Source organism: Perissodus microlepis, chromosome 1, assembly GCF_051167445.1.
Source record: "Perissodus microlepis isolate ML-2025 ecotype Zambia chromosome 1, ASM5116744v1, whole genome shotgun sequence".
Lineage (NCBI taxonomy): Eukaryota > Metazoa > Chordata > Actinopteri > Cichliformes > Cichlidae > Perissodus > Perissodus microlepis.
In genome coordinates, this window is record NC_140461.1 from 35,101,072 (window position 1) to 35,124,988 (window position 23,917).

General features: G+C 44.1%; 1 protein-coding gene across 2 annotated transcripts in view; it reads right to left on the reverse strand.

The window, feature by feature from the left end:
* iqgap1 (IQ motif containing GTPase activating protein 1) overlaps positions 1 to 23,917 on the reverse strand; it is a 42,633-nt gene that overhangs the window by 13,995 nt on the left and 4,721 nt on the right. For both annotated transcript variants that reach the window (XM_084913797.1, XM_084913805.1), the window contains 13 exons: positions 9,233 to 9,389; positions 9,057 to 9,134; positions 7,580 to 7,656; positions 6,571 to 6,638; positions 5,862 to 5,975; positions 5,183 to 5,361; positions 4,779 to 4,866; positions 4,530 to 4,687; positions 4,365 to 4,449; positions 4,130 to 4,293; positions 3,165 to 3,325; positions 2,935 to 3,059; positions 1,777 to 1,940 (listed from right to left, as the gene is read on the reverse strand). In XM_084913797.1, the coding sequence (XP_084769923.1) occupies positions 1,777 to 1,940; positions 2,935 to 3,059; positions 3,165 to 3,325; positions 4,130 to 4,293; positions 4,365 to 4,449; positions 4,530 to 4,687; positions 4,779 to 4,866; positions 5,183 to 5,361; positions 5,862 to 5,975; positions 6,571 to 6,638; positions 7,580 to 7,656; positions 9,057 to 9,134; positions 9,233 to 9,389 (1,618 nt within the window). The remainder of the gene's footprint in view (positions 1 to 1,776; positions 1,941 to 2,934; positions 3,060 to 3,164; positions 3,326 to 4,129; positions 4,294 to 4,364; positions 4,450 to 4,529; positions 4,688 to 4,778; positions 4,867 to 5,182; positions 5,362 to 5,861; positions 5,976 to 6,570; positions 6,639 to 7,579; positions 7,657 to 9,056; positions 9,135 to 9,232; positions 9,390 to 23,917) is intronic.

Genomic DNA, 23,917 nt, shown 5'->3' on the forward strand with positions numbered 1-23,917 from the left:
GGTGCCGATGACTGTTTGTGTGTTTGCATTTTGGCGCTGTAACTGGTGATTGCAGGCGATGAGTCACTGCAGTTAGCAGGAGGCGCTAGACAGGGTGTGGTGGCAGAGTGGGCAGCGGGTGGAGGAGGAGGACTTGGGTGAAAGCTTTATGAAGTTCGTCACACAATACAAGCACACTGTGGAAAGGGAGGAAGTGAAAGCTGGGTGGTGGTGGGGGGGAGGTCATAATTCATCCATCTAGACTTTTCTTCTATACTTAGAAAACATGAATCTCTCTCGTGAGAAACACACACATGCAGAGCTACAGTACAGTCTGCACACTGTAAACACTGCAGCTACAATCACATGAAGAGGATGAGGAGAGAATATTTAGCTTGTTAGTCAGTGGAGTCTGGGCAGGACTTCCTGCTGTTTATCTAGGCACAGCCCTCTGCCCACAACAGACGCCAGCTTCTGCCCAAATATCTTCTCACTAACTGTTCTGCAGAGTTAAAGGAGCGACACTAAGAAGCTAGTCGCAAACTCAACATCCAGCAAAAACAAAGCAAGCCCTGACCTCACGTTACTTGGAAACAGCCACCTTACATTCCCGCTATTCCCTGCCCCTTGGAGACATCAGCGGCGGGGAAATACCTCATTGACTTCGACCCTTTGAAACCCAACAGGAAGCTTTAACTGCTTCCTGTCTTCAGCTCGTTACTTCAATCAGCCGCACTCGCCCGCTGACACGACAAGCACGGTCAGAGTGCCCGCGGGTCTGCAATGCAGCGGTCAACTTTCTGCCCTTTTATGGAAGCAAACGACTGAGACTGGGTTGTTATTTCCTATGCCTGTGAAATCAGCAGGAAAATAGCTGGCTGCTTTTCCCATCCAGGTTTTTTTCCTCCCCAGCCTCTCTTTTTCTGGTGACTGTACTCAAAGTGAGTTCCCATATGATGTTTTTACAGATTTTAGATGAACCTGATGATGTTGACTTTGAAAACAATGTGGGCAGTGACTTGATAAGAACATTTCCCTTATCAGCGTTTATGCTGGAGCAAAAACAGACTACTTTCTAAAAGCAATGCACCGAGTCCACACTCGAGAAATCTGGAGGGGACCTTCGGTCAGTGCGGACTTCCTTTGTGCACGGCAGTAAAGCTATAACCAGCTGCAGCTGAGCTTCAGCTTCAACAGGAAAACAGCACAAGTGTTCTGTGACATCATATGCAAACTGACTGCCTCACCACAAGCGCGCACAAACACACAAGAACCTCCACAGACTCATCATCCATCCAGTAACGATAACACAGGCAAATGAGTCAAAGAGAGCACGGGTGCCTCTCCATCAATGATCAACCAAAGAGGAGCAACAGAAACAACGTGTCAGGCCTCAGGAAAGAGTGAGAGCAAGGAGACAAGCGCACATGTCCCACACAGACGTGTGACAGGAAGTAAGGGGGGATGGTACACATGACATCAGCGTCCACTCGAATCAAGCACCGCTCCGAGGACAGAGTCACATGAACGACACCTGGTGAGCTTCTTGTGCACCCCCCCCCACCCCACACACACACACTAAATCATGCAATATTTGCAACAGCTGTGTTTTAGTGACACAGTACGATGTGTGAACGATCAAACACTCCTCGTATAGCCCAGGATCATTAGTCGAGCCAAGAGTAGCAAGTCCATCCCATCTGAATAAGACTCAACATTGCACTTTTAAGTTCATATAAACAAGTAAACACGTTATTCAGTTTTGCGCAGCAGAAATCAGGAACATGAGGTCCTTACATGAGCCTTCTCCCTGCGGGCCTCCAGCAGTTTGTCATGGTAGTGCTGAGCAATTGACGGGTCCACGTCTGTGAGCTTGGCTGACGGGCTCTGCAGCATGGACAGCGTCTTCGTAGGATCTCCCTCATCCAGGGCTTCATTGATCAACCCAATGGCAGCAATTCCTATAAATGCAGAAGCAGACACACACAGAAAGTGTTGGGCTGTCTGTAAACGTGTGATTCTCATAGGACGACAACGGAAAAGCACCTTTTTGTTAAATACTGCCACATCTTGAATGATAATTCAAGATGTGGCAGTATTTAACAAAAAGGTGCACTATAACTAAACTAAAGCTAAGGAATATAACTAATAAAGGTGCTGAAATGTTCTTAAACTTGAACATATCATACAACAAATAAGAAAACATTTTATGGATCAGAGCTTAGATCATACTGATCTATTCATGGGTATGTTTGTGTTTTACCCAGAAACTCTGTTCATTTGTTTGTGGACTGGTGTCTCGAGTCCATAGCCATCTATTTTTTTATAACTAGGGGGAGGGAGCAGAAGTGATGACACGGGGTGAGAGACGCGAGCGCCAAGTTTCCAGCTCGCTCTACCTGACCTGGCTCTATATGTTGTATTGTTACCATGGATGGGAAATTTGAACAAAGCTTTTCATGTTTATGTAGCATTTATGTAGCTGCAGCATTTTAACCAGCGAGTTTATGGGGAGTGGCTGTGTTTGTTAGACTGCCATTTGAGGAAGTACAATAATTGGCAGTTCAGTGGAGCCATCCACGGTGATGTCGGTTAAAAGTGTGTAACTTTATATCAAAGTGTCAAACCGATGATCTAGCAGCGCCACGCGTTTATGTTTACTGCACGAGCACGTCTGAGACTGTGGCACTAAATCACACTTTTAATTAGGAAGACTGTCATCAATGACAGAAACTCCTTAAAACAGAAGGATGTTCAGCATTTTTTGGATGGCATCAGGAACATCATCTCAAACTTTGCTGAAATATCGTGGCTCCATGGTGTGGTGGTTTGATCCTGGGAGGACACACGAGATCAGCAAACACACCGATCTACCAGGTGAGACACCTGTGAACAAGCGAGCAGCCAGAAGTTTCTGACAAAGACGTGAATGGATGCGATCGTGTGGCCTCTTACGTTCATGCTCCTCCTGCACAGCCAGGTTGACCTGGTCGATGCAGGCCTGAATGTCGTTCCAGGTCAGATAGTCGGACCCTTCCTCTCTGGCTGCTGCTTTGAGACGCATCAGTTCATCCATGTATCTGAGGAGCACACGGGTAAAGAGTTTACACGTCTGCTTTTGTTCACGCAGAAACACTCAAGACTTGACAAAGGACGTGTCGATGACGCCAGGCGTAGGCGCTCACCTCTGAGCGTACTCATCCTCAACATTGCTGAGTCCAGTTACGGTGCTGGACAGTTGTTTCCAGAGAGCCCCTCGGTCTCCGACGTCCAGCGCCTCGTTCATTAGCACCACCGATGACAGCATCTCCACGGCAACGAGCAGCTCGGGGTGGGTAAGGTTACCCTGCGGGACAGAAACATAAAGCGCTTCATATGTAAAACTACCATTATTGCTACTAAAATAATCAACTACACTGTTTACTCGGTCATGAAGGAGGTCATAAGATACACACCGCTTCCAGTCCAGTATATAATAAATATACACCAAGCATGGCTCCATGCTCGGGTAGGAAATGGGAATTCAAACATGGAGCATGGAAAACAGGACCAAAGTATTCCATGTGGAAATAAATAAAATCTTTCTTAGTTACAGAAACTGGTAAGGTGAGTTTGATACGACAACACTGCACCTGCACATTTTATGCTCGCTAACCAGGCTCGCTAGCATTAGCTAATAGGTTAGTGGTTGACGCTCTCACACAATGAGGTCACTATTGGCGCCAAAGGAGACACGGCAACGGCAAATTCACAACCCAATGGCTGCCATCACGGTGAGCACATGCTGTGCTACAAAAGACGGATTCTGATGTCTGTTGTGGAAAACACACGAAAAAACTTTTTGGGGAAAAAAAAAAAAAGTTAAAAAAAAGTTCTCACATAGATGAGAACTTGGGTTAGGAGTACTTCCTACCTCAGTCTGTGCAGACTTTAGTGTCCTTTCTGTTTTGTGTACGTCTCAGTGAAAGCTAAAATAAACTGTGCTATCATCAGAGCAGGCTGGATTCCAATAGAGCACCTGTTGTGATATAAACTGGAAGACGGTCAGCTGCTGCTGTAATTGGCATTAAAAGCCACACGAACATGTTTCTCTGCTGAGAACTGTGTCAGTGAGCGTTCACATTATTCACTGAGCTTTGGGTCCGGGTACCTCTTGGCTCTGCTGCTGCAGGCTGACTAGCTCTCTCTGGTAGAGGTCTGCAGCGCTCGGGTAGACCTCAGGCAGCTGTGCGTCAGGGTTCATGAGCTCCTCCACCGTCTTTTCTGGCACACCTTCTCTGATTGCATTATTGATCCGTTCCACTGCTTTCAGCACTGCACAGAGACAGGAACCGAGTTACAAACCCATAGATAACTTTGTTATAACACAGGTGTTACAGTCGTACTCTTTAGGTAGCTCTCTGCTATCCCGTTGGCCACGTCCACGCCGCTCTGCAGCTCGTCCTTAGTCAGGGCTTCTCCTGGAGACGTCTAAGAAGGAGAAACCAGGTTAATGTGGAAAGAGGGATGCTGGCTTGCTACAGTGGTGGCTGTTAGACTGTTGACCCCACCTGCTCTTTGTTCTCTCGGTCACCCTGCAGCTGTTTCAGGTACCAGGCTTTGTTCTGGGGCTGCAGGTTCTGAATGCCCATGGCCTTCAGCGCCTCATACAACTTATCCTCATCTCCACTCAGCAAGGCCTGTTCAGCTTCACTCAAAGCATTGTTCACTGTTGGAGAGAGGTCGGCATTTCCACGAGTGCACCACAGAATCCAGTAAATACCACAGAGTGTGTGTGTGTGTGTGCTGATGTAGCTTACCGTTGACCTTATTGACATTGCCTTGGATTTCTGCCTGGGTAAGAAGCTCATCGTAGATGTCCCTCTCTGCCTCAGCGTTCTCCATTTGCTGTGAGAGCAGAGCAGCACGTTACACGTTTGCACTGCATGATACTAGAATAAGATGTTTGTGCGCTTAAAGGGATGTTTGGGCCATGCATTCAAAGTGCATCAGTATGGCAGTGCTTCGTTTTAGCCATTCTCAGCACATCGCAGACTAATGCCAACATTTTCTTCCATCTTCAGGCTGAACCTTCAATTATTTTCTAATCAAAAAGCAGACGCGACTGCTATGAGCTCCCTTCATCTTTAATTATAAAATAATGCGCCTCAGGCTGCTAGTGACTGCTGGCCCTGTGAAAGCAGTGGACGGTAAATCCAGTTACCCGCTTGCGTGAGTTGGCCACCTTCTTCCCTTTGGCCTGGTACAACGTGTCGTGGTACTGCTGAGCACAGCTGGGATCCAGTTTGACCAGCATGGCGTTGGGGTTTTGCATAGCGGCCAGCGTGCCCTCTGGTACGCCCTGGTCAATGGCCTCATTTATGGCAATCACAGCAGCGTGCACTGAGGAGGAGAAGCAGTCACACCGTTTACTTTGTTAGTTTTTGTGGAAAAACTTTGAAACGTGGGATTGTAACATCGCTGCCTTACCAGGCTGTTATAATTGTGTCCTTTGAGCCACAGCTGACTAAATGAAGTCACTTTTCAACTGGTGTTATATACGACACAGTAAAGACGTCACTCATCAACAGATCTTTATCTATCACGTCTCCATTTAAGGAATCATTTATTGGAAGAATGCACAAACGTGACGTGTTTGTTTCTGATTGTCTGTGGCTGTAGAGATGCCGTCTGACGCAGTGATGCCAGGTTGGCTTTGTACTGGACTGAAGTAAACAAAGGCAGGCCGACGGTTTCTTACTTAATCAACAATCAAACGTCCTAAATTCCTGAGTTGGAATAATCCTGAGACGGCTGGGAAGAAATGCATCTGTTTCATTAAAGCATTTATTAGAAGCTCTGAGAGCCCGCCCCCTCCCCGCGACACCCGAGCCCCTGCTTACATGCCGCTTCATCCACTGAGAGCTCATTGGCCAGGATCCCACCAATCTTGCTGAAGGCGGGCATCTGGATTCCATACTTTTCCAGCTCGCTCTTCATGTTGTTGATCTCCTCCTCTGGGAGAGAGAAGACAGAGCAGATGGAACAGATCCACGGATCGCAGCGGAGAGGGAAAAAGAGAGAAAGGAGTAGGGTTGGGGGGGCAGAGACAGACTGTTCCTGGCTCATGTGTGATAATCTCATTTTGGAGACTGGCTCAGGGACAGCGAGCTGAGCTGGGCTGACAGGAAACCCTCTGACAGTTACTAATGACTTTCACATTTCCAGGAGCTCCTCCGCTCTTTACTCGCAGCGCTGCCAGTGCTGCTCTCAGGCTGACGGCAGTTTCACCATGATTTACATATTACTGTATGTTGTCACAGTGGTGGAGGCTCATAGCAATGACATGACATTTAGCATCACGTGATGAGGTCAGGGGAAGTGTACAAGTATTCCCTGCATAGCTGCTCCAAGCTTTTGTTTACAAGTGGAAGCCAATCAGAAGAAACCCAGCAGCGTGACGTTTAACCATAACAATACAGAATGAGCACTACAGGTTACCTGTAAGCGGCACGCTAACTTTGGCAGTGGTCTGGATTTAAGACGACATAAGGACGTTAATAAGAAGCAAACGAGGAAAACAGATGCGCATGTTCAGGCTCGCGCTCTTACCAGTGAAATCGACTTTTCCATACAGGTCCTGGATCTGAGGTGCCAGACCCAACTTGAACAAGTACAGACTGCAACACAGGGGAGAAAAGAAGTGAGTATAAACATGAGTGAAGATGTGCAGAAGAAGAGATGAGCGTCACACAGGAACGGATATAAACACCAGCGCTTGGCTGACACCTCCATCAACTCCAGGATTTTACTACTCGTTTTATTTTTGATGACGCAATCGACAAATAGTGAACAGCCAATATGTATGAAATATATGAAAAGTACTGTATGTGCCTTTGCTAAAGGCTGGAAATACTACTTTTAATTATCACTGTGAAGAGGTTCAAAACAAGGAGACATGATTATTCAGCATGTGCCTATAAATGATCTCAGCTGATCTGAGGCTAAAAGGATATTTAGACTGAACAACAGCGATGTGTGAACTCTAAAGGTTACAGGTAGGAAAGTTAGTTTTGCTGTGAAGTAGAGCAGCAGCACAAGAGGATGAAGAAGAAGGATTTGGGATGGCAGTTTTCAGAGGCACCATGTCTTAATCTGAGAAGATGTTTCAGAGCCGCCTTAACACACCGACCACCACAGTAACCGTGAAGGTTTACAAGCTGCTGTACAGCTGCTCACAGCACCAGTTGGACAAACCACACACTTCAGTGTTTACAGTAGAGCACATTTCTGTGGCAGTGCTGCAGCATGTGTGTGTTTTCTTTAGGAGGGTAATTACAGAGCTCAGAGCAATGACAACATCTGCTCTGCTGGCTTTGAAGGCATCAACATCTTTTACACCTGAGCGTGCAATCAAAACAAATGAGCACATACTCTGTGCCGCTGGATACCTCAGTGTCACAGACCCATTGTTGGAGCCTTTTTCAAAAGTCACGCCATATGCTGAGCGCTCCAGGCTTTAATGCTTTTAAAAAAAAGAGCCTCAGCAGCAGTCTGAACTGCAGGGCAGCTAAAGCTGGGTCCTTACTGTCAAATCAAACTCAAAGGACGAGACACAAACCTGAGTGCATGTATGCAGTAGATGCAGCGTGGCATGTTCTTCCGGTCATATATGTCTGTGGTCTCAGGGTAGAAGATCTGAAACACAGAGACAACGGCTTCATCATGTCGCAGCATGTGTGCAGGAGTGACTCAGTATATTAGCTCAATGGTGGGATTACTCAATGCAGCTCTTCTATTCACACGCCCTGGCGCTGCCTCTGTGGCACAACTGGAATGAAACATTTAACACAGCTACCAGCGGGTCATTTTCATGTCTGATAGTCGATTTTATTCACGTCCAACTAACTGACACGCTGCCAGTTTGCTCATGTGGAAATTTCTCACGAAGGAGCCTCGTTACTACAACAGGCCAGTGTTTCCTCGTTTTAGGCTGAGTGCTCCTTTACTGACATTTCAGGTCCTGAATGGACAGTTTACAAATCTGCCAACTTCTCCAAAGCACTCCAAGCGTCAGACCACAGTATCAAAGTCAACGTCCACTGAAGGGAAAGCTTGTTTGAAGCAATCAGTCACTCTGAAAAACGCTGCTGTCATCAAAAATGGGAATCAACCTAAAACTCATTCTTTTCATATAAAAGCTACATTTAGTGATTAATTTTAAACATTTGACACGAGGGTAAAGCACCGTTCTGTCACGATGCACAGGGACGGCAGTGTTCTTTAAACTGAGTATTGGTGAGCTGCACTTCAGCGCTGCTCTGAGGATCCTTCTCTGTCGTCTGGCAGCCGTGGCCATCGAGCTCTTTTTCCATCCGATTGTTCATTCGTTTGGTTTGAATTATCAGGAAAAAAAAAAACCACACCCACTCAGGTCAGACAAACAGCTCAATGCCTGAGGAAATTTAAATTACAGAGTTTCTGACATCCCACTCAAATGCAAGAACAAAGTAAAAATAAAGAACTGCTTTTTTGTGGGGTTGGCATCTTATTTGTAATCTGATATTACCTGTAGCTGCTATCATGACCTCGGTTGATAAAAAAAGCTCATCAGGTAAAGTAAGTGTCTCCAAACATTCTGAGCAATAAACTAAAACTGTGTGACTTTTAATGTCCCAGCAGTTTCCCACTCTGACAAACGCATGAAAACAACAAGGTCGGAGGACTGGCCCCCCACCCCCCAACACTGACACGGCACCATTAATACTGTAGGACTTAAGCCGCTTATTTAAATCTGACAAAGAACTACTTTTAACAGTCACTGGCTGCAGGACCGACACCCTGTCACATATTTACTGTAACGTCATCTCTAGCACACTTCTTTGCAAGCTTAGCTCAGGCTACCTGGAACCATTTGATATCTTGAGGGTGAGAAATTGAAATGTCAAACAAAGCGTGTGCTTTGAATGCGAGCACTGGCACCACGTAACTGGCTGACAATATGCAAAACCAACACAATCCAGTAAGTCTCGGTTGTAAATGCTTAACTGACAGTTTGTGCACATTTGTGTCCCCTGTGGGCTTTGAGCCGGCCTTACCTTTGGCAGTCCCTTCTCTGCCATGGCGTTGAGCCACTGGATGACATTGTCTGTGTGTCTAAAATGAAGACCAGTGGCCTGTAAGAGAGACATATTACATCAGAGGAGAACAAAGGCTCACAGTAACAAATTACAGTAAATAAATGACAAATGCATAAACATCTGCATGTTTTCACCTTGTACCGTGTCTGCTCACGGTCGTAAATCTTCTTGAGGGAAACTGTCTGCGGCGCAAAGAAGTTGCCCAGTTTGGCCAGATAGACGCCGTTTCTCAGCCCCTCCTCCAGCTCTGTTGTTGGAGGCAACTCCTCATCCAGGCAGGCCTCCATCCATCTGCAAGGAGGGCAGCACAAACATGTATCATGCATTACAGTCAACAAAAAGCACAACTTCAGGTGAAGATGGAAACACTGCAGTGCCTCTTAAAGGCCATGAAACAAAGTGAGTCATTGCTCACAGCATTTAAAAGCAAATATCACAGATGCATGCACAAACATTTGGTCTTGATGTTTAGATTTCCCCCAATAGGTTTAAAGGCGACAAAGCTAACCATAGCCGATAGCTATAAGCTAATTCAACACACTTAGCAAGACCGCTCTCGAGAACATTTTCTGACAAATACTCAGAAACCTGCTCTGAAGTACAGCTGAGAAGTTTTGGTTTTTAACCCAAAGCACAAACAACTTTTTGTATGTAATGCACGCTAATGTTAGCACGTGCAGATAGCAACACTGCACCTCCATGACTGCCACCCCTGCTATTAGAATAAGAGCAAAACACTTTCATCTAAAACGGTTCTTTTTGTATAGCAAGTTTTATTTCAGGATAAATGCCATTAAAATATAAACACATCGGCCATCAGAAGTTTCCACAGAAACATTTTCCTACCGTAGCCTGATTCATTGGTTATTATGAATAAGGAGTAAGCCCTGCTCGGGTTTAATATTAATGCCGTAGGTCCAAAAGGTCCAACCTCACAGTTAAAAAGGATCCAACTAGTGTCTTGACTTGATCTCAGGGGGAAAGAGCACAGCTTTCCTTCCTGTGTTGATCCGTTTCACACATCAGTATTAATTCTCTGCAGCTCCAAGACAACAAACCCCCCTAACCTGGTTAGTGCTGCTAACCCCTCAGCATTCCTCACGCGTGACATTTCATTTCTTCCAGGTCACACTGTGGAGGCGCATTCCCACTGAGTGACAGTGTCAGCCCTGGGCCACAGAGCAGACACGCTGAGCTCTCTCACTGGGACGCAACTGGTGGACTAGATTCCACCAGCAAATGTCACTTACCAGTAACAACATATGAAGCCAGCCAATGTTAGTATGTAATTTAAATCATCCTGTCATCTCCTTTCATTCTCTTAAATACGGGTCAGTTTACACTCATTAAAGGAGGAATGATCCCTGCAGCAAAGCATCATGGCGGCGTGTAACAGCATGGTGAACTTTTCTGCTCTAATACTGCTTATGAAACTACTCTGAGTTTTATCTGTGTAACGTCACAGTGTGAAGGCAGTGAAATGAAATGTGTTCTTTTGAGCAGACAGCCTGTGTTTGCATTTGCTAAGGAAACACTCCCACTCTTCAGAAACAGCACAAGGTTAACTATACGCTGATTACAAGATTCCTTTCCTCCTACAGACAGACTGTCCTACAGACAGACACACACACACACACACACACACACACACACTTGTGAAAACTGTCTCTGACTTTATTCAATCAAATACAAAGTACAGAGGCTCATTTTTAGGCAATATCCACATCTAAGCTCTTGTTAAAACACTTGTGTGACGAAACATTCACAGCAACATTTTCCAACGTGAGAAGCCAGCGAACCACCAGCTGAAACAACTTCCCTCTCAGGAAGTCGTGACACAGGGTCTCCAGACAGGCCTGCTATTGAGGCTGAGGTGATGGACCCACAGCGCAGGGCTCGGGCCTGCCAGGCAGGAACAAGCCCCCGCTTTCACTGCACATGGGAGCAGTGAAAGGCTCCACAAAGGCTGCTCAGTAATGGCTCTTTTATCAAGGCTATACACATTCCCCTTTTCCCCCAAACATAGACACACCCTCCACTTAACTGGGAAGGACGGCGGCCATGAATGGGATCTCTGAATTGTTTGTCGTCAACTACGGCAAAGAGCTGCCAAAAATGATCCGTGTGACATTTACAGGCATGTCTACAATTCAAAAAATAACCACAAATATGAAAATGTTATCTGAAGTCTCTAGAATGGCTGTAAACGGTCTTATCAAAGACGTGACGGTTCAAGAACGTCCTCTGGGACAAGCTCATCGAAGGCTAAAGCTACATTCATGTCATACCAAAAAGATCACCATTAGAAAACTTCTGATATCAAGTTTTTTTGTCCCACTCGACAAAACAGTTTAAGAGCCGCACGCTTTCACATGGACATTAAGTCAGGATTCATGTTTGTGAAACTAAACCAAATCAAATGTTCACACGTCACACTTCAATGATAATATTGGACCGATACTAAAAGCATGAGACAAAGCAAATTAGTGACAATTAAGATTATTTTTAATACTTTTTCCAACAAGGCCCTTATTTAGGAGACAGCTTTCAATATGTATACTAGCTAGCAACAGTTTACACTGGAAGTACCAATTTTATGATTTCTGTTGAAAAGCACTAACATTCAGTGCTGACACTCACACTGAATATAAGTATTCACAAAGAAGTGCAGATGTTTGATGCTCATCGTCCTGTTTTTACTTAAGTTTCAGTTTAATCACTTCTGTAAAACCAAAGGAGTGGCTAATGGCTAATGGCACAGACAGCTAACATGATGTAATGCAGCGCGAGAAAACCAGGCTCAAGCTCAGGTTACTTTTTTAAAATGGTAAGAAGACATCAAACTAAATCAATCTACATGAGTGTGGTTTCATAATGATGACAATAACGTTACACTGCTGTGATTCAGACATGGACGATTTTTTAAAGACAGGAATTCTAAAGTTGTTACTTTCTGATAATAAGTCTCATCTGTGGAGCTGTGGAAGTTTGTGAATGTAACAGTAATATGCAGAATAAACTACAAGGCCAAATAACCAGTGTTGGGAGGTTACTTTTAAAATGTATCCCACTACAGATTACAGATTACATGCCCCAAAATGTATTTTGTAACGTATTCCGTTACATTACTCAATGACAGTAACGTATTCTGAATACTTTGGATTACTTAACATATTATCATGCTTTTTTACAACTACATGAATGTACTATTGCTGTGTGATTTATTACTATTACTGAAGGCTACTCGTCATACCAACTAGATGTTTAAATCTTAATATAAATGAGTAACAGTAGGTGGACATTAGGTAAGGCTGCACTTTTTGCAGCGATCTCATATAGAAAACTATTCCGCGCGTATATAAAACAGGTCCGCGGCTCCGAACCGTAGTAAAGGGAGCTCTGGCTAATACGTCGGGTTCGTGTCGGGCTCGTAGCTGAAAACTAGCTTTACTTTGTTGTCTGGGTCAACTTTGCTAGCGAGAGACAGAGAGAGGCGTTGAAAGGCTGCTCCAACGGAACTTATTGTTTCGGAGGAAAACACGAACACAGTGTACAGTCGAGTCTTAATAGTTTACTTACAGCTGGGCTCGTCAGGCACCCTTTTTGGCCGCAGTGGTTATTATTATGTTTACATGCTTCCAGCTCCCGTTTCTGCTCGGTGACAGCTCGTACTTTTCCTTTTTCTCCCTCCCTCGCTCACAGACACATCACAGGTATGACAGTCCATTCTCCCTGCAGCACGGACTACACTGCCCATCAGGCTACATACTTTAGGGCGATGCCTGTAACACTCTGCCTGTTGCCTTCATATTAAATCATTTTTGTGAATAATTTTTTTATAATATTTCTTCACATCATTATACTGCTGCAAGTAGAGGTGACATGGGCCGCAAGACTGAGACACAGACATCAGAGCCTCAAAAACAGAGAGGGCATAGCCGAACATATGAAACAGGAAAAGACCGCCGTGTAATCCATTTATTTCAGCAAAGTAACTGTATTCTGAATACCACCTTTTTAAACGGTAACTGTAACAGAATACAGTTACTCATATTTTGTATTTTAAATAGTAACGGCGGTACATGTACTCTGTTAGTCCCCAGCACTGCAAATAATCAGCCTCGAGCTGAACATCTGCTGCTGGACCCATAGATCTTTGTTTTGAAAGGAACCTTTTCTTTTGAAAAAGAAGACAGCTGTCCTTCCTTAGGAAGCACAGCTCCAGCCCCAGAAACTGCTGCTAAACTTCTCCAGGACCACCATAGAGAGCATCCTCACAGACTGCATCACAGTGCGGTGCAGAAGCTGCACAGCTGCTGGACTGTGGCAGGGCCGTACGGCTGGAGGGCCCACACCACAGACTAATACAATCCCACACAAACAGACCAAGAGCAGCTTCTTCCTCGGGCTGTGGCCTCCATCAGCCCCACCCCTCCACATACAACGAGGTGCACTGATAACTGTTAGGACACTCATGTACCCCTATATAAGCACTGTCTCAGGTTAAATAATCTATTTATCATTTTTAATATTTACACTTGATGTTATTTTGCTGATCATAGCAGAGTTATGTTGTTGTCCTTGTATAATGACAAAGACTATTCTACCCTAACAGCACAGGACACAGAGGGAAACTGCAGGAATTATTGTCTCATTCCTCCTCAGATCCTGCACGCTTTCAGGAAGCCGATGTCAGTGCTGAGTTCAGAGGTCAGTCTCATAGGAAGAGGTCTGCTACTGACCGCTGTTACTCCAGGAAGACACACCGACCACGCCTCTGCCTGCTATCGAGGCGCATCCTCTTGTTTTCCTGCATGACTTAAATCAAACGGCCTATACTTGCCCTGCACTCTCTTTGCTAGGATGGTGGGTTTGAGATGGAGGCGGAGCGTTAATAACATAAGCTAACTTCAGTCGCTTCCCTTTTCCCCAGGTTTCACTTTTGGACACAGACACACCGTTAACGTTTGATAACAGCTCAGAAATATAGGCTGTGCAGGCCACACGCCTGGTTACTGTACAGCTGAGTCACTGCTGCCCGATGCCTCTCAGGGAGCGGCCTCATAGGTTTCAATGCCTCATTGTTTGGAACAGTTAGGTCAGGGCTATAAAGAACGATAATGTGCTTCAGTGAGTCGAGTGTGCACATTAGTGAAATTATATTGGTTTAGCATGATAGACGTGTCTAATGTGAGGCAGGTAATTACACTGATGAACCGTAATTAAGAAACCAGCATTTAGAAATTGGATGTTTGAGGGGAAAATAAAAAGTCCTTTATGAAGACAATCCTACTAAAAAGGGGAAGTCAAGCACTGCCACAGGAAATGACAATTCAGCATTTTAGTCACATGATCAAAAGAAGTCTATATGTTTGCTTATGATAGCATGAACCACACTCAGTGCTGTTTTATTATGGTCGGACAGAATGATCTCACACCTGGTTGATGATCTTTCTTCATTTCATGCTTTTAATTTTTTACCACTTATAACCAGATTATTTCACATGGGAGTCCAACTAAATCCTAAGTACTAGTAACACTAGAAAATTCAGCAACTGAGGTCAGAGACAGCAAGACAGCCATAAAAGCTTTGACTAGCTCAAAGCTTTTATGGTTAGTCTAACTAGTTCATTTATGTTAAATACATTTCCTGCTGATTACAAAAGAAACCTTTGATCAAATTGTAGTTTATATGTTATATTGTGACAGAACTGTAAAAATAAGTTTTGGTTTAGTGAGCCAAGCACCAGTAAAGCCTCGCGTCCACACCTATGGAGCTTGTTCTTTTTACATCGCTTAAAAGATCCAGGATTAACTGGATAATCCTGGATTGGCTAAACCTGGGAATGCTGATACGGTTTATTTGGTTCTAGTGCAAGTGAACTGAATTAGCTGAGTAGCCATGAATCACTTGAACTGATTGCACAGTGTTGTGGTCACAGTGTAGGGGAAACGTATAGATGAATGCTGTGACAGGAGTCTGCATAGCTACAGCTCGATGAGAGCTTCTGTTTGAGGGCTCTGAGATGAAAGCCAAACAAGAAAGGAGTGGCTGTTGAATAACAATCACAGAAAACGTGACCACGTTTTTACCCAACCACAGCAGCCGCTGTTTGTCCAACGATGCTCGCTCCACCTGAAATCTTCTTCGTGTCATGAATGCAGCATTTGACTGAAACCTCCCAAACCAGACGAGCCCGGCGTGGTTGGACATTTAGTTCCATCATGTAATACATGCAATAACCATGCTGTGCAGCAGGTTTGATTTCTATGCTATTTTACTGTGACACCCAATCCAACAGGAGAAATATCCGGGACCTCATCAAATCATTGGCAGTTTGCAGGATTACCATCCTGGTTAAAATGGGAATGCCCCTGTGGAGAACTGTCCCTGCGACAGACGTATTCATTGGTGCGATGAGCAGAAACACATGCATCACCAGGCCTAACATTGGGCCACTTTTAGCCCGTGGATGGACCGAGCTGTGGAGAAAAGCAGGAAAAGACTGAGTGGCGACAGCGCCGAGCTTCGGCACTTATCGACGTGCGCTCAGTCTCGCATTGTTCCCCAGCATTACAGACCTATTTCTGTGTGTGCCTGAAAAGAGAAGGGTAGGAAGTGGTGTTTACATAATAGCTGGAAAGGCAAATGATGTGTGGTGAGCCTTATCTAGCAGCAGCACAATGTCATGGCCTCTATGTCCTGCTCTGTGAACCTCTGTGATGCTAAAGGAAGGTGTGTATGCTCAGCCACAACTCTAACACCACAGGCCAATCCAGCCCAGCGGGAATCTGACTGCATTTCATGGAAAACGAGGCTGTGAGTGATGGAGGGAGACGAGGAGAGGGAATACAAAGAAAGATGAGTGAAAGCCAAGTTGTCCATTACATGCTTTGCTGCAACACTGGAATCTGTGCACCAAGTGACCTTGCATTTTCCCCACTCACAGTCAAACAGCCTGTCCTGTCTGTGACAGCAAAGCCAACCACGTTACCCTGCACTCACCCACGCCTGCTCCACACAACCCTCTGCTGTCCTTTATGCTACAGAAGGCTTTGATGGATTTATTATTTGCCACCTTGGACATTCTGCTGCATTCTCGTGTTAAACGTGAGCTCAGCACATATGCAGGTATGTGCAACAAAAGCTCAAGATTCAGGCTACACCAGCTGCTTTGTTTCAGATACTTTTTCCTGTCCTTGACTCTGTATGATGTCAGAGAGAGCTGATGTAGATAATGCAGTTATCTAAGGCAGCGGTCCCCAAACAGCTGCTGCTGAAACCTTATCGTTATCAGGACTCAAAAAGCCTTTTTAAGACAGAAGATGAACATTAACTTATCCGAAAAATAAGGACGACTTGGAACTGTGAAGTATGCAAAGCAGCTCTCGTAGAGCCCCAAGAATGTGAGTCCAAGCACGTCCGACCTGCCTTTACTCGAGTCCCAGACGAGGTCACCTAAGGTCAAATAACAGCTGATGTATAGTCAGTACAGCAGGGGGTTGGTGAGCAGGGACGAAACTATTGTGAAGTCCAGAGTGTAACTTGCGGTCTCAGGTTTCACAGGTGGAGGTAGGGCGGGACCTTTCCCGCAGGGCCTTTATGGAGCACTAATCCCTCTCCCTTTCATTCCCATCTCATTCCCTCATTCTCAACTGTTTACTGCCAGCCGAGTGACTCAGGCCTGTTTTCTGGGACGCCTCGCTGTCTCCCAGGAAACAGGCAGCAGGTAGTATTTACACAAATACCCAAAATACTACGCTGAATACTACGATGAAGACTCATGTCTCAAAAGGCACAAAGAGCAGAGGAAAGCTGAGTTTCCTGTTAAAACAACCAAGCAAAGAAAAAGAGAAGAAACTAGTAAACAAGTGTTTTTACTGAAATTTCACCAACAAAAATAAAACTTTGCTCAGAATGAATAAAACAAAAATGTCATCCTTGGAAGCTTTTCATTTATATGGAATCAGCACATCAGCTGAGCCTTCAGGTTTAGTCACCTGACGAGTGTAATGGCATCGAGGAGGCCATTTTTCACCTCCTACCCAGGCTGTGACATTACGTAACAAGTATTGCAGCAGCAGCAGCTGTACACAACAGTGTTGGGAAACTTTTGAAAACAGGAAACTGCAGGCAGTTGGCCGGAGCTTTAGGAGGAACTGTGCTCCTCTTGAAGGGTGAGAACACCGGGCTTCTGTTTTACACTGCAACATGACGCTTGGCATGGGGACAGTCCTAATCTTAACTTCAACACCAAAATACAGATTTACAGTTTGAAGCCTTTCATTGCTGTTGCTTCAATTCTCCTCGTCCATGCAATCGATGTTCGTTTTCCTTTTTTAAGCATAAACTTCCTAAAATCTTCTTTTCAGTACTGTGGGTGTCAGATGACAGGCAAGTAAGGGACGAACGACAATACGATGTAAAAGCTCAGATAAAAGATAAAACACAGAGGATCCTTGTGTTTAGCATGATAGGTGGTTTATTCGACTGGCTTCTCTTGAGCTAAGATTAAAAGACAGTGGCGTCGCACCATTCCCACGTATTAAGAAGACAATAAGAAAGAAACTTTATCGTGTCACGGGTTAATGTGTGATGAGAAATTCTGCACTCCACAGATGTCTCTCTCATATCATATATTCAACACTATGGTAACACAGCATGAGGCAAGCTAATAGCAAAGGGTCAAGAGTTTACAGGTCACATAATGTGATAACTCCATGTAACATAATGTGTTGTGTCAATCTTAATTTAGATTAATTTCTCTTCAGCACAGCTGTGAGGGGTGCACTCAGTGATACCGAGAGCAGGGAACAGAGAAACTAGTGTGAGTGTAAATGTGAGCAGCGTGCAGTGAAAGACAGAGCTAAAATAAGTGTAGTCCAAATAAACAACACCAACATGTCATTTTAGTAATCAAATATCACTTCAGTAAAATTATGTTCGCGGATTTATTCATGTCTTAAATTTTATTTTATAAAGTTAGGAAAACAGTCTTGTCTGTTGATAGGTTTAAGCTACAAACCTATTCGCTGGAACGTTGAAGACAATTTAATTACACAGCAAAAGCAAGACACGAGTAGGCAAAGTTCTTTATGTTTCTCGTGCACAGGAGAGAACTGGACAAATGCCGTCCCTTCGCTTCACCCCAGTCGCTCTCGTCCGCTCCCCCATAACACTGCTGTTTTATTGAGGTTACATGAATATACATAGGTTCATTAACATATGATGTCTACATACACACAAAGAGTACCTTGCCTGTGCGTTGTGTAAGTATGTATGTGTGTGTGTGTGTGTGTGTGTGTGTGTGTGTGTGTGTGTGTGTGTGTGTGTGTGTGTGTGTGTGTGTGTGTATGGGGGGCACACACACACAGAGTCTCCACAGACTACTAAGGATCAAACCTCTACCAACATGACATTGATTATAAAACTCTAAGCATATATGAGTAGATATTTCTAAGCATAAATGACAGTCCACTATATAAACCTGACATCTGTTGTTGCCTTACATATAAAAGAACGATTCCTAGTCTCTTGCCGTGGCCAAGAATAAAGCTTATTATAACCTTTTATATAAGTTCGCCTGAAAAAAAGAAGATATATGTTAATTGATATCTAAATACATCTTTGGCCTCTTTCACTTTCACCCAACACCTCGAACCCTTGAAGAATAGACGTTCACAAGACTTAACAACATGAGGAACTTTGAGATGTCAGTGAAGCTCTGGCTGTCATAAATATTAATGTATCCAGCGCACACATTAATATTAGCCCTTTAGCTATTGTCAGTTACCCAATAGCCACATTAGCTGTCAAAGCTAATTAGCTGTAAAATCTAATGTGGCTATTGGGCTACTGTTAAATTAACAGTCACTGCATAGCATTAACAGGACAACACAATTATTAATTTTATTGCTTTCTTTAACAAGACAAATAATAATAAACATACTTGGCTAAACCTTCATGAAGAAAAGCGTCAGTGATTTGTTGTTGCAGTGACTCAGCCACACCTCTGGTTAGCAGAAAGGCTAGCGTTAGCTTAGAGCATTGTGAAAGCAGAGAGAAACACACAATCTGCACCAAGAACATTTTAATTCATTAAGCAAATGAAGGTAGATACAGCTTAATGCGCCTGTGTGAGTGGATTTTGTGTTGCGGGAAGAGAGTTTCTTAGTGTGCGAGAGAAGTAGCAGCAGCCACAAAAAGAAAGAAGGAAAAGTGGATGTTGTTAGCGGCAGTCGCATTCGTTGACTGCACCGTCAGCTCATATCTGCCGTGAGGTTGACTGAACTAGTTACTTCTTAATTGAAAGGGAGCAGAGCAGTTTGATTTTCAATTTAGAGTTATTGCTATAGAATTTATGCTGAATAAAGTACAAGGATTTAAACAGATTACACAAAAATCCCAAAGATTTCCACTCGTATAACAAGAGCTTAGTGGCCTTGCCGTCAGCTGCCAATGATGTAACCCAACAACCACCTCACTGTGCCACTTGTGATATCTCTCCCCACTGTCGACCACCTCGTCTGTGAAGAAATTCTCATCGCTGTTAAGTGATGGGCGAAATGTTTTCCCTATTTTAAGAGGTGACACACCTTTGCTGTCAAACAGCGTTTACTATGACCTGAAGGATGGATTTCATCTGAGCAAAAACAGCCTGAGTGCAGCATGTCAGTCAGTGTCAGCGAGGGTGAAATCACAGGTAAACTCTGCTGTCGTCATGGCAACAAGTTAGGTTTTTTGTTAGTTCACCTTCAAATTTATTACCAAAGTCCATGAAAAAATCCCAAACTAATCAACTACAACTGTGCAGTATTTTGGAGCACAACACCTGCACACAGGTATCTACAGTTACATCACAGCAGTATGGCTGGCTTTGAGGTTGAAAAGTAGAAGGAAACTTGTTTGTCGTTGTGTATGAGACGTGGTAGCATTACACTAAGAGCTTCACAGTTACAGCATCATTTGACCTTTGTGCTGTCTTATTCAGAGTAAAGGTTCAACTCTCGTGCAAAGCATACCCAAATTCTGTTTGTGAAGTGTGGGTGGGAGGAAAAAGATCAGAGAAGGGGAATCAATACAGAACAATGACTGGGTTCATCATTTGCAGTGACCTTAAACATAATGGATACAATAAATGATCTTAGAGCAGTTATGTGGGCTACACATGACGAGTGGCTGTTATGGAAAGTAAGCTATAGCGCTAAGTTAGATTCGATGTAACTTTCCCAAAATGCTTAAGTCGTTGGCGTATTTTTTTAGATTCACATGTTCGGTTTCTTGCAGAGTTCACTCTCGTTTGTGTGTGCTGAACATAACCAGCAGCCAGCGAGGTTAGCTTAGTACTGAGACCAGCGGGGAAACCGTTAGCGTAGCACCTAATCAGTGTGGCACTGATTAGGTGCTACGCTAACGGTAACGAATTCTCACATTTCATTTGTTCGTCTGTCCAACAACCAAAGCACGACCGCCTCTTGGGCTCCAAATCAAAGAGGGACACAAAACTGGTTTAATCTAAGCTTTATAACGGAAAGTTTCAGTCATTTACATAACTGCACTGCCATTTCTTTTCAGTTTTCAAATCCAAATCCTTTCTAACATTTTGCAGGAAAACTGTCATGTAAATACGTACGAGACATCCTCTCTGACTTCTGTGAGCTGTTAATAGACCTGAAAATGAACCACACTCTCACAAAAGAAAACAAAGCCAGACACCCTCCTGTTCTTAATCTCGCCACCTCAGCGCGCTGTCAGCGGCAGGACTAATACCACAGATGGCAGCTGGACGACATCGGTGGTACACACTGACCTGGTGACTGAAGTGCTTCTGAGAGGGTACGAAGCACAAACTGACTACGTAACCACACCTCTGTTATCAATTAGAACATTTTCATGGTGAGTGATGCACGTGATTTTGGCACCTACAATCTGGAACCATCCAGACACCCACTCGGGACGCTGTAATATTAATGGACAAGTATAAAAGATGGAGACAACAAAAACCTTTTATAAACTCTGAGCATTTAGATTTACAGCGCATTCATCTGTTTCACTTATATCTCTCAGCTTAGTGGTGTCTGCAGGTAAAAGAATTGTTTGTTGTCGTTTTACTTCTTTAACCTGACAGGTGAGTCCGATCTCTGATCTGACCATAAAAGTCAGTCAGGATTCCACCTACGCCTGGAAAATAGTTTTATCACTTCCTCCTTGTTCTTTTGAACAGGCTGTGAGTTTTAATAAAAAAAAAACAAGAATTCATGTCCAATGGACAAATTAGAAGAAACTCAAGTTGGAAGATGACAAAGTTTTTCCTTCCTAAAATAACTGCCACTCAATGTTTTCTTTTAAATTCCTTTTTTTCCCCAAAACATTTTTAATTTTTTTGTTATTGTTGTAACAAGATTATTTTCCAAATCTGGAATAAATAAACGATATCATATAAGGTACTGATTTTTTTGTAACAAATGGACAGAAATAACATCGAAACACACACATTTTTGTCCAATTAGGTAACATATGCCTTTTGTATAGTCACTCTGCTAAAGGCCAATTTTGAACTGGAAAAACCCAGCTATACTATCTGTTTACCAGCCCATACTGTAAAATCAAACAGGTAACCTCTGCCCCTCTTCTTCACCCAAAACAAACACATGCTCCTCTGCTGCTTACAGTATGCTGCGCATGGTGCCGTCAGCTTTGGGGGGTAACCTGTCACGACCCGCTCCTACACCCCAAACACAACATCGTGATCTGCAGAAAACATATGCTGAGTGCGTGAGTCGTACCCAGCTTCACTACACTGCAGAACATACAGACAGGAAATGATCATGAGAAAAAAAAATTGTAGCCCACATGACACTATGTGCCATCGGTGCACTGAGACTACTTGAAATTGTTTTCTGCTTGTGGCAATGTATGAAATGTCTGAATGTGTAGCCTGGATCAATAAAAAATAGTATCACACTGAAAACATGTCTGACTGCATTCCCACTGCACACTGCACGAAAGGAGCAGAAAGTGAAAGAAAATTGAAGTGAAACTTCAGAAACACTAGATATAAGATAAGTTTCTTCTTATGTAAATGTTACCCAAAAACGCTGCTTTCAACTTCTCAAACAGGACGACTGGATTTCTACTTTGGATTTTTTCTTTTTCATGAAACATTTGGGGGGGGACAGCTGCTGGATTACTAGACAATGAAAATAATCATAATAATCATGGCCTCTCCAGTGAACGGAGCTCAGCAGACACCTCTGTGCTAGCAGAGCTGCGCGGCTCACTTACCATTCAAATATGGTGTGATAAAGAGCAGGTTGCCTGAGCCTCACTGCTTGCTTCTGTGCATTTAATGGGAACATGAAGATAAGAGCGATAAAACCTGCTGTCGTTTGCATCCGTCTGCCGGGCTGGCAGGTATGAAACAGGCACTTGTGTCTGTATCGACACTTGAATACACATCTGACAGTAGTAGTGTTGGAGCGGTGGCAGTGCATTCCCACAGCCAGGTACAGGCTCACGCCCTGCTGTGCATCTGTCACATACATTCATATCATACCACACACACTCCCAGCATTCCTGTGCCCCGGTCTTTCTCTGCAGGTGTTCCCTACATGGAGTCGCTTCACTGCCTGAAACTCTGATGTAACAACTTTAACAGATTCCTGCCACCAACGGCCCGGGACGCCGTCACTCAGAGGAGTCGTTCTTGTAGAGGTCAAGAGCAAATACTGTGCCGCTACTGGCAACAGACTATTTAAATCAACAGAGGAATTGTGTCTTCATCAAACATCGTAGACTTCCCTTGGAAACAAAGCTGTGATCAGCTAGTGGGGCAGTTGGATTAAGTCTGGTAGAAACTAATGTGAAGAAGGGAAATAACCCAGACTGGTTTATCCAGGACCGCACGCACACACACACAGACACGCGTTACTGAATCCTTTCCTCCAGGTTTGTCTGATATTCACAAACCAGAGAAATGTTGAAAAATCATGTTTGTTAATTTTAAGAAAACAGGGCGTCCTGCCCAACGCCACCTTCAGGCCTGAGAAATGAAGCCAAGACACAAGTGCTAAAAGCTGCAGTACCTGCAATGGCCACTTGAGGCTGTTCTAGAAACGAGTCAATTCCCAAACGCTCCCAAGTAAAAGGAGTTTACAGCAGAAATGAGCATCAGTCAGGATCACTGTGGTCACTATCACTATGATTGATGAGGCTTTTACATTTGATGATTGCTACCTCACTATTACAGTAACATCAACATCAGAAATTGAAATCTGATTTCAAAATAATATTAAAGATTTCAAAATATTGAAATATATTTTCACACTCATAGGCCATTGTTGCAATGCAGGATGGGTAGTGAAACAGTTGGAATGATCTTGGAGCTCACAGTGAGACAAAAAGTCCTGTGTTAATGAGTCGAAGCCAACGTAACGTAACCGCTATTCAAACAGACACAGGCAGGCGTGTCTTTGCAGCACCTGCTCCTCGATGCCAACTGGAAGGCTGTGCTGGTTAAAAGCTCCACTTTCATTCAGCTGGTAGAGGTCAGTTTGTAACTTTCATTTTATGATAAAAAGTCTATTACTAATGGTAATTTCAAAGATTAGTAATGACTGCCGTCATACAGTCCTTCTCCAGTTTTATATCAGAGTCAGTTTCATGTTGACGCACAGAAACGTGGCCCATAATTACAGGCCCAAACGCTTCTCCAGGCCACTGTGTGTATCAGACACGCCTGCATCACACTGAGCTCTTGGGAATTGCTGAGCTGCCTGATCATGCAGACTGTCTGCTTCCTCCGGGATTGGGGCAGTGA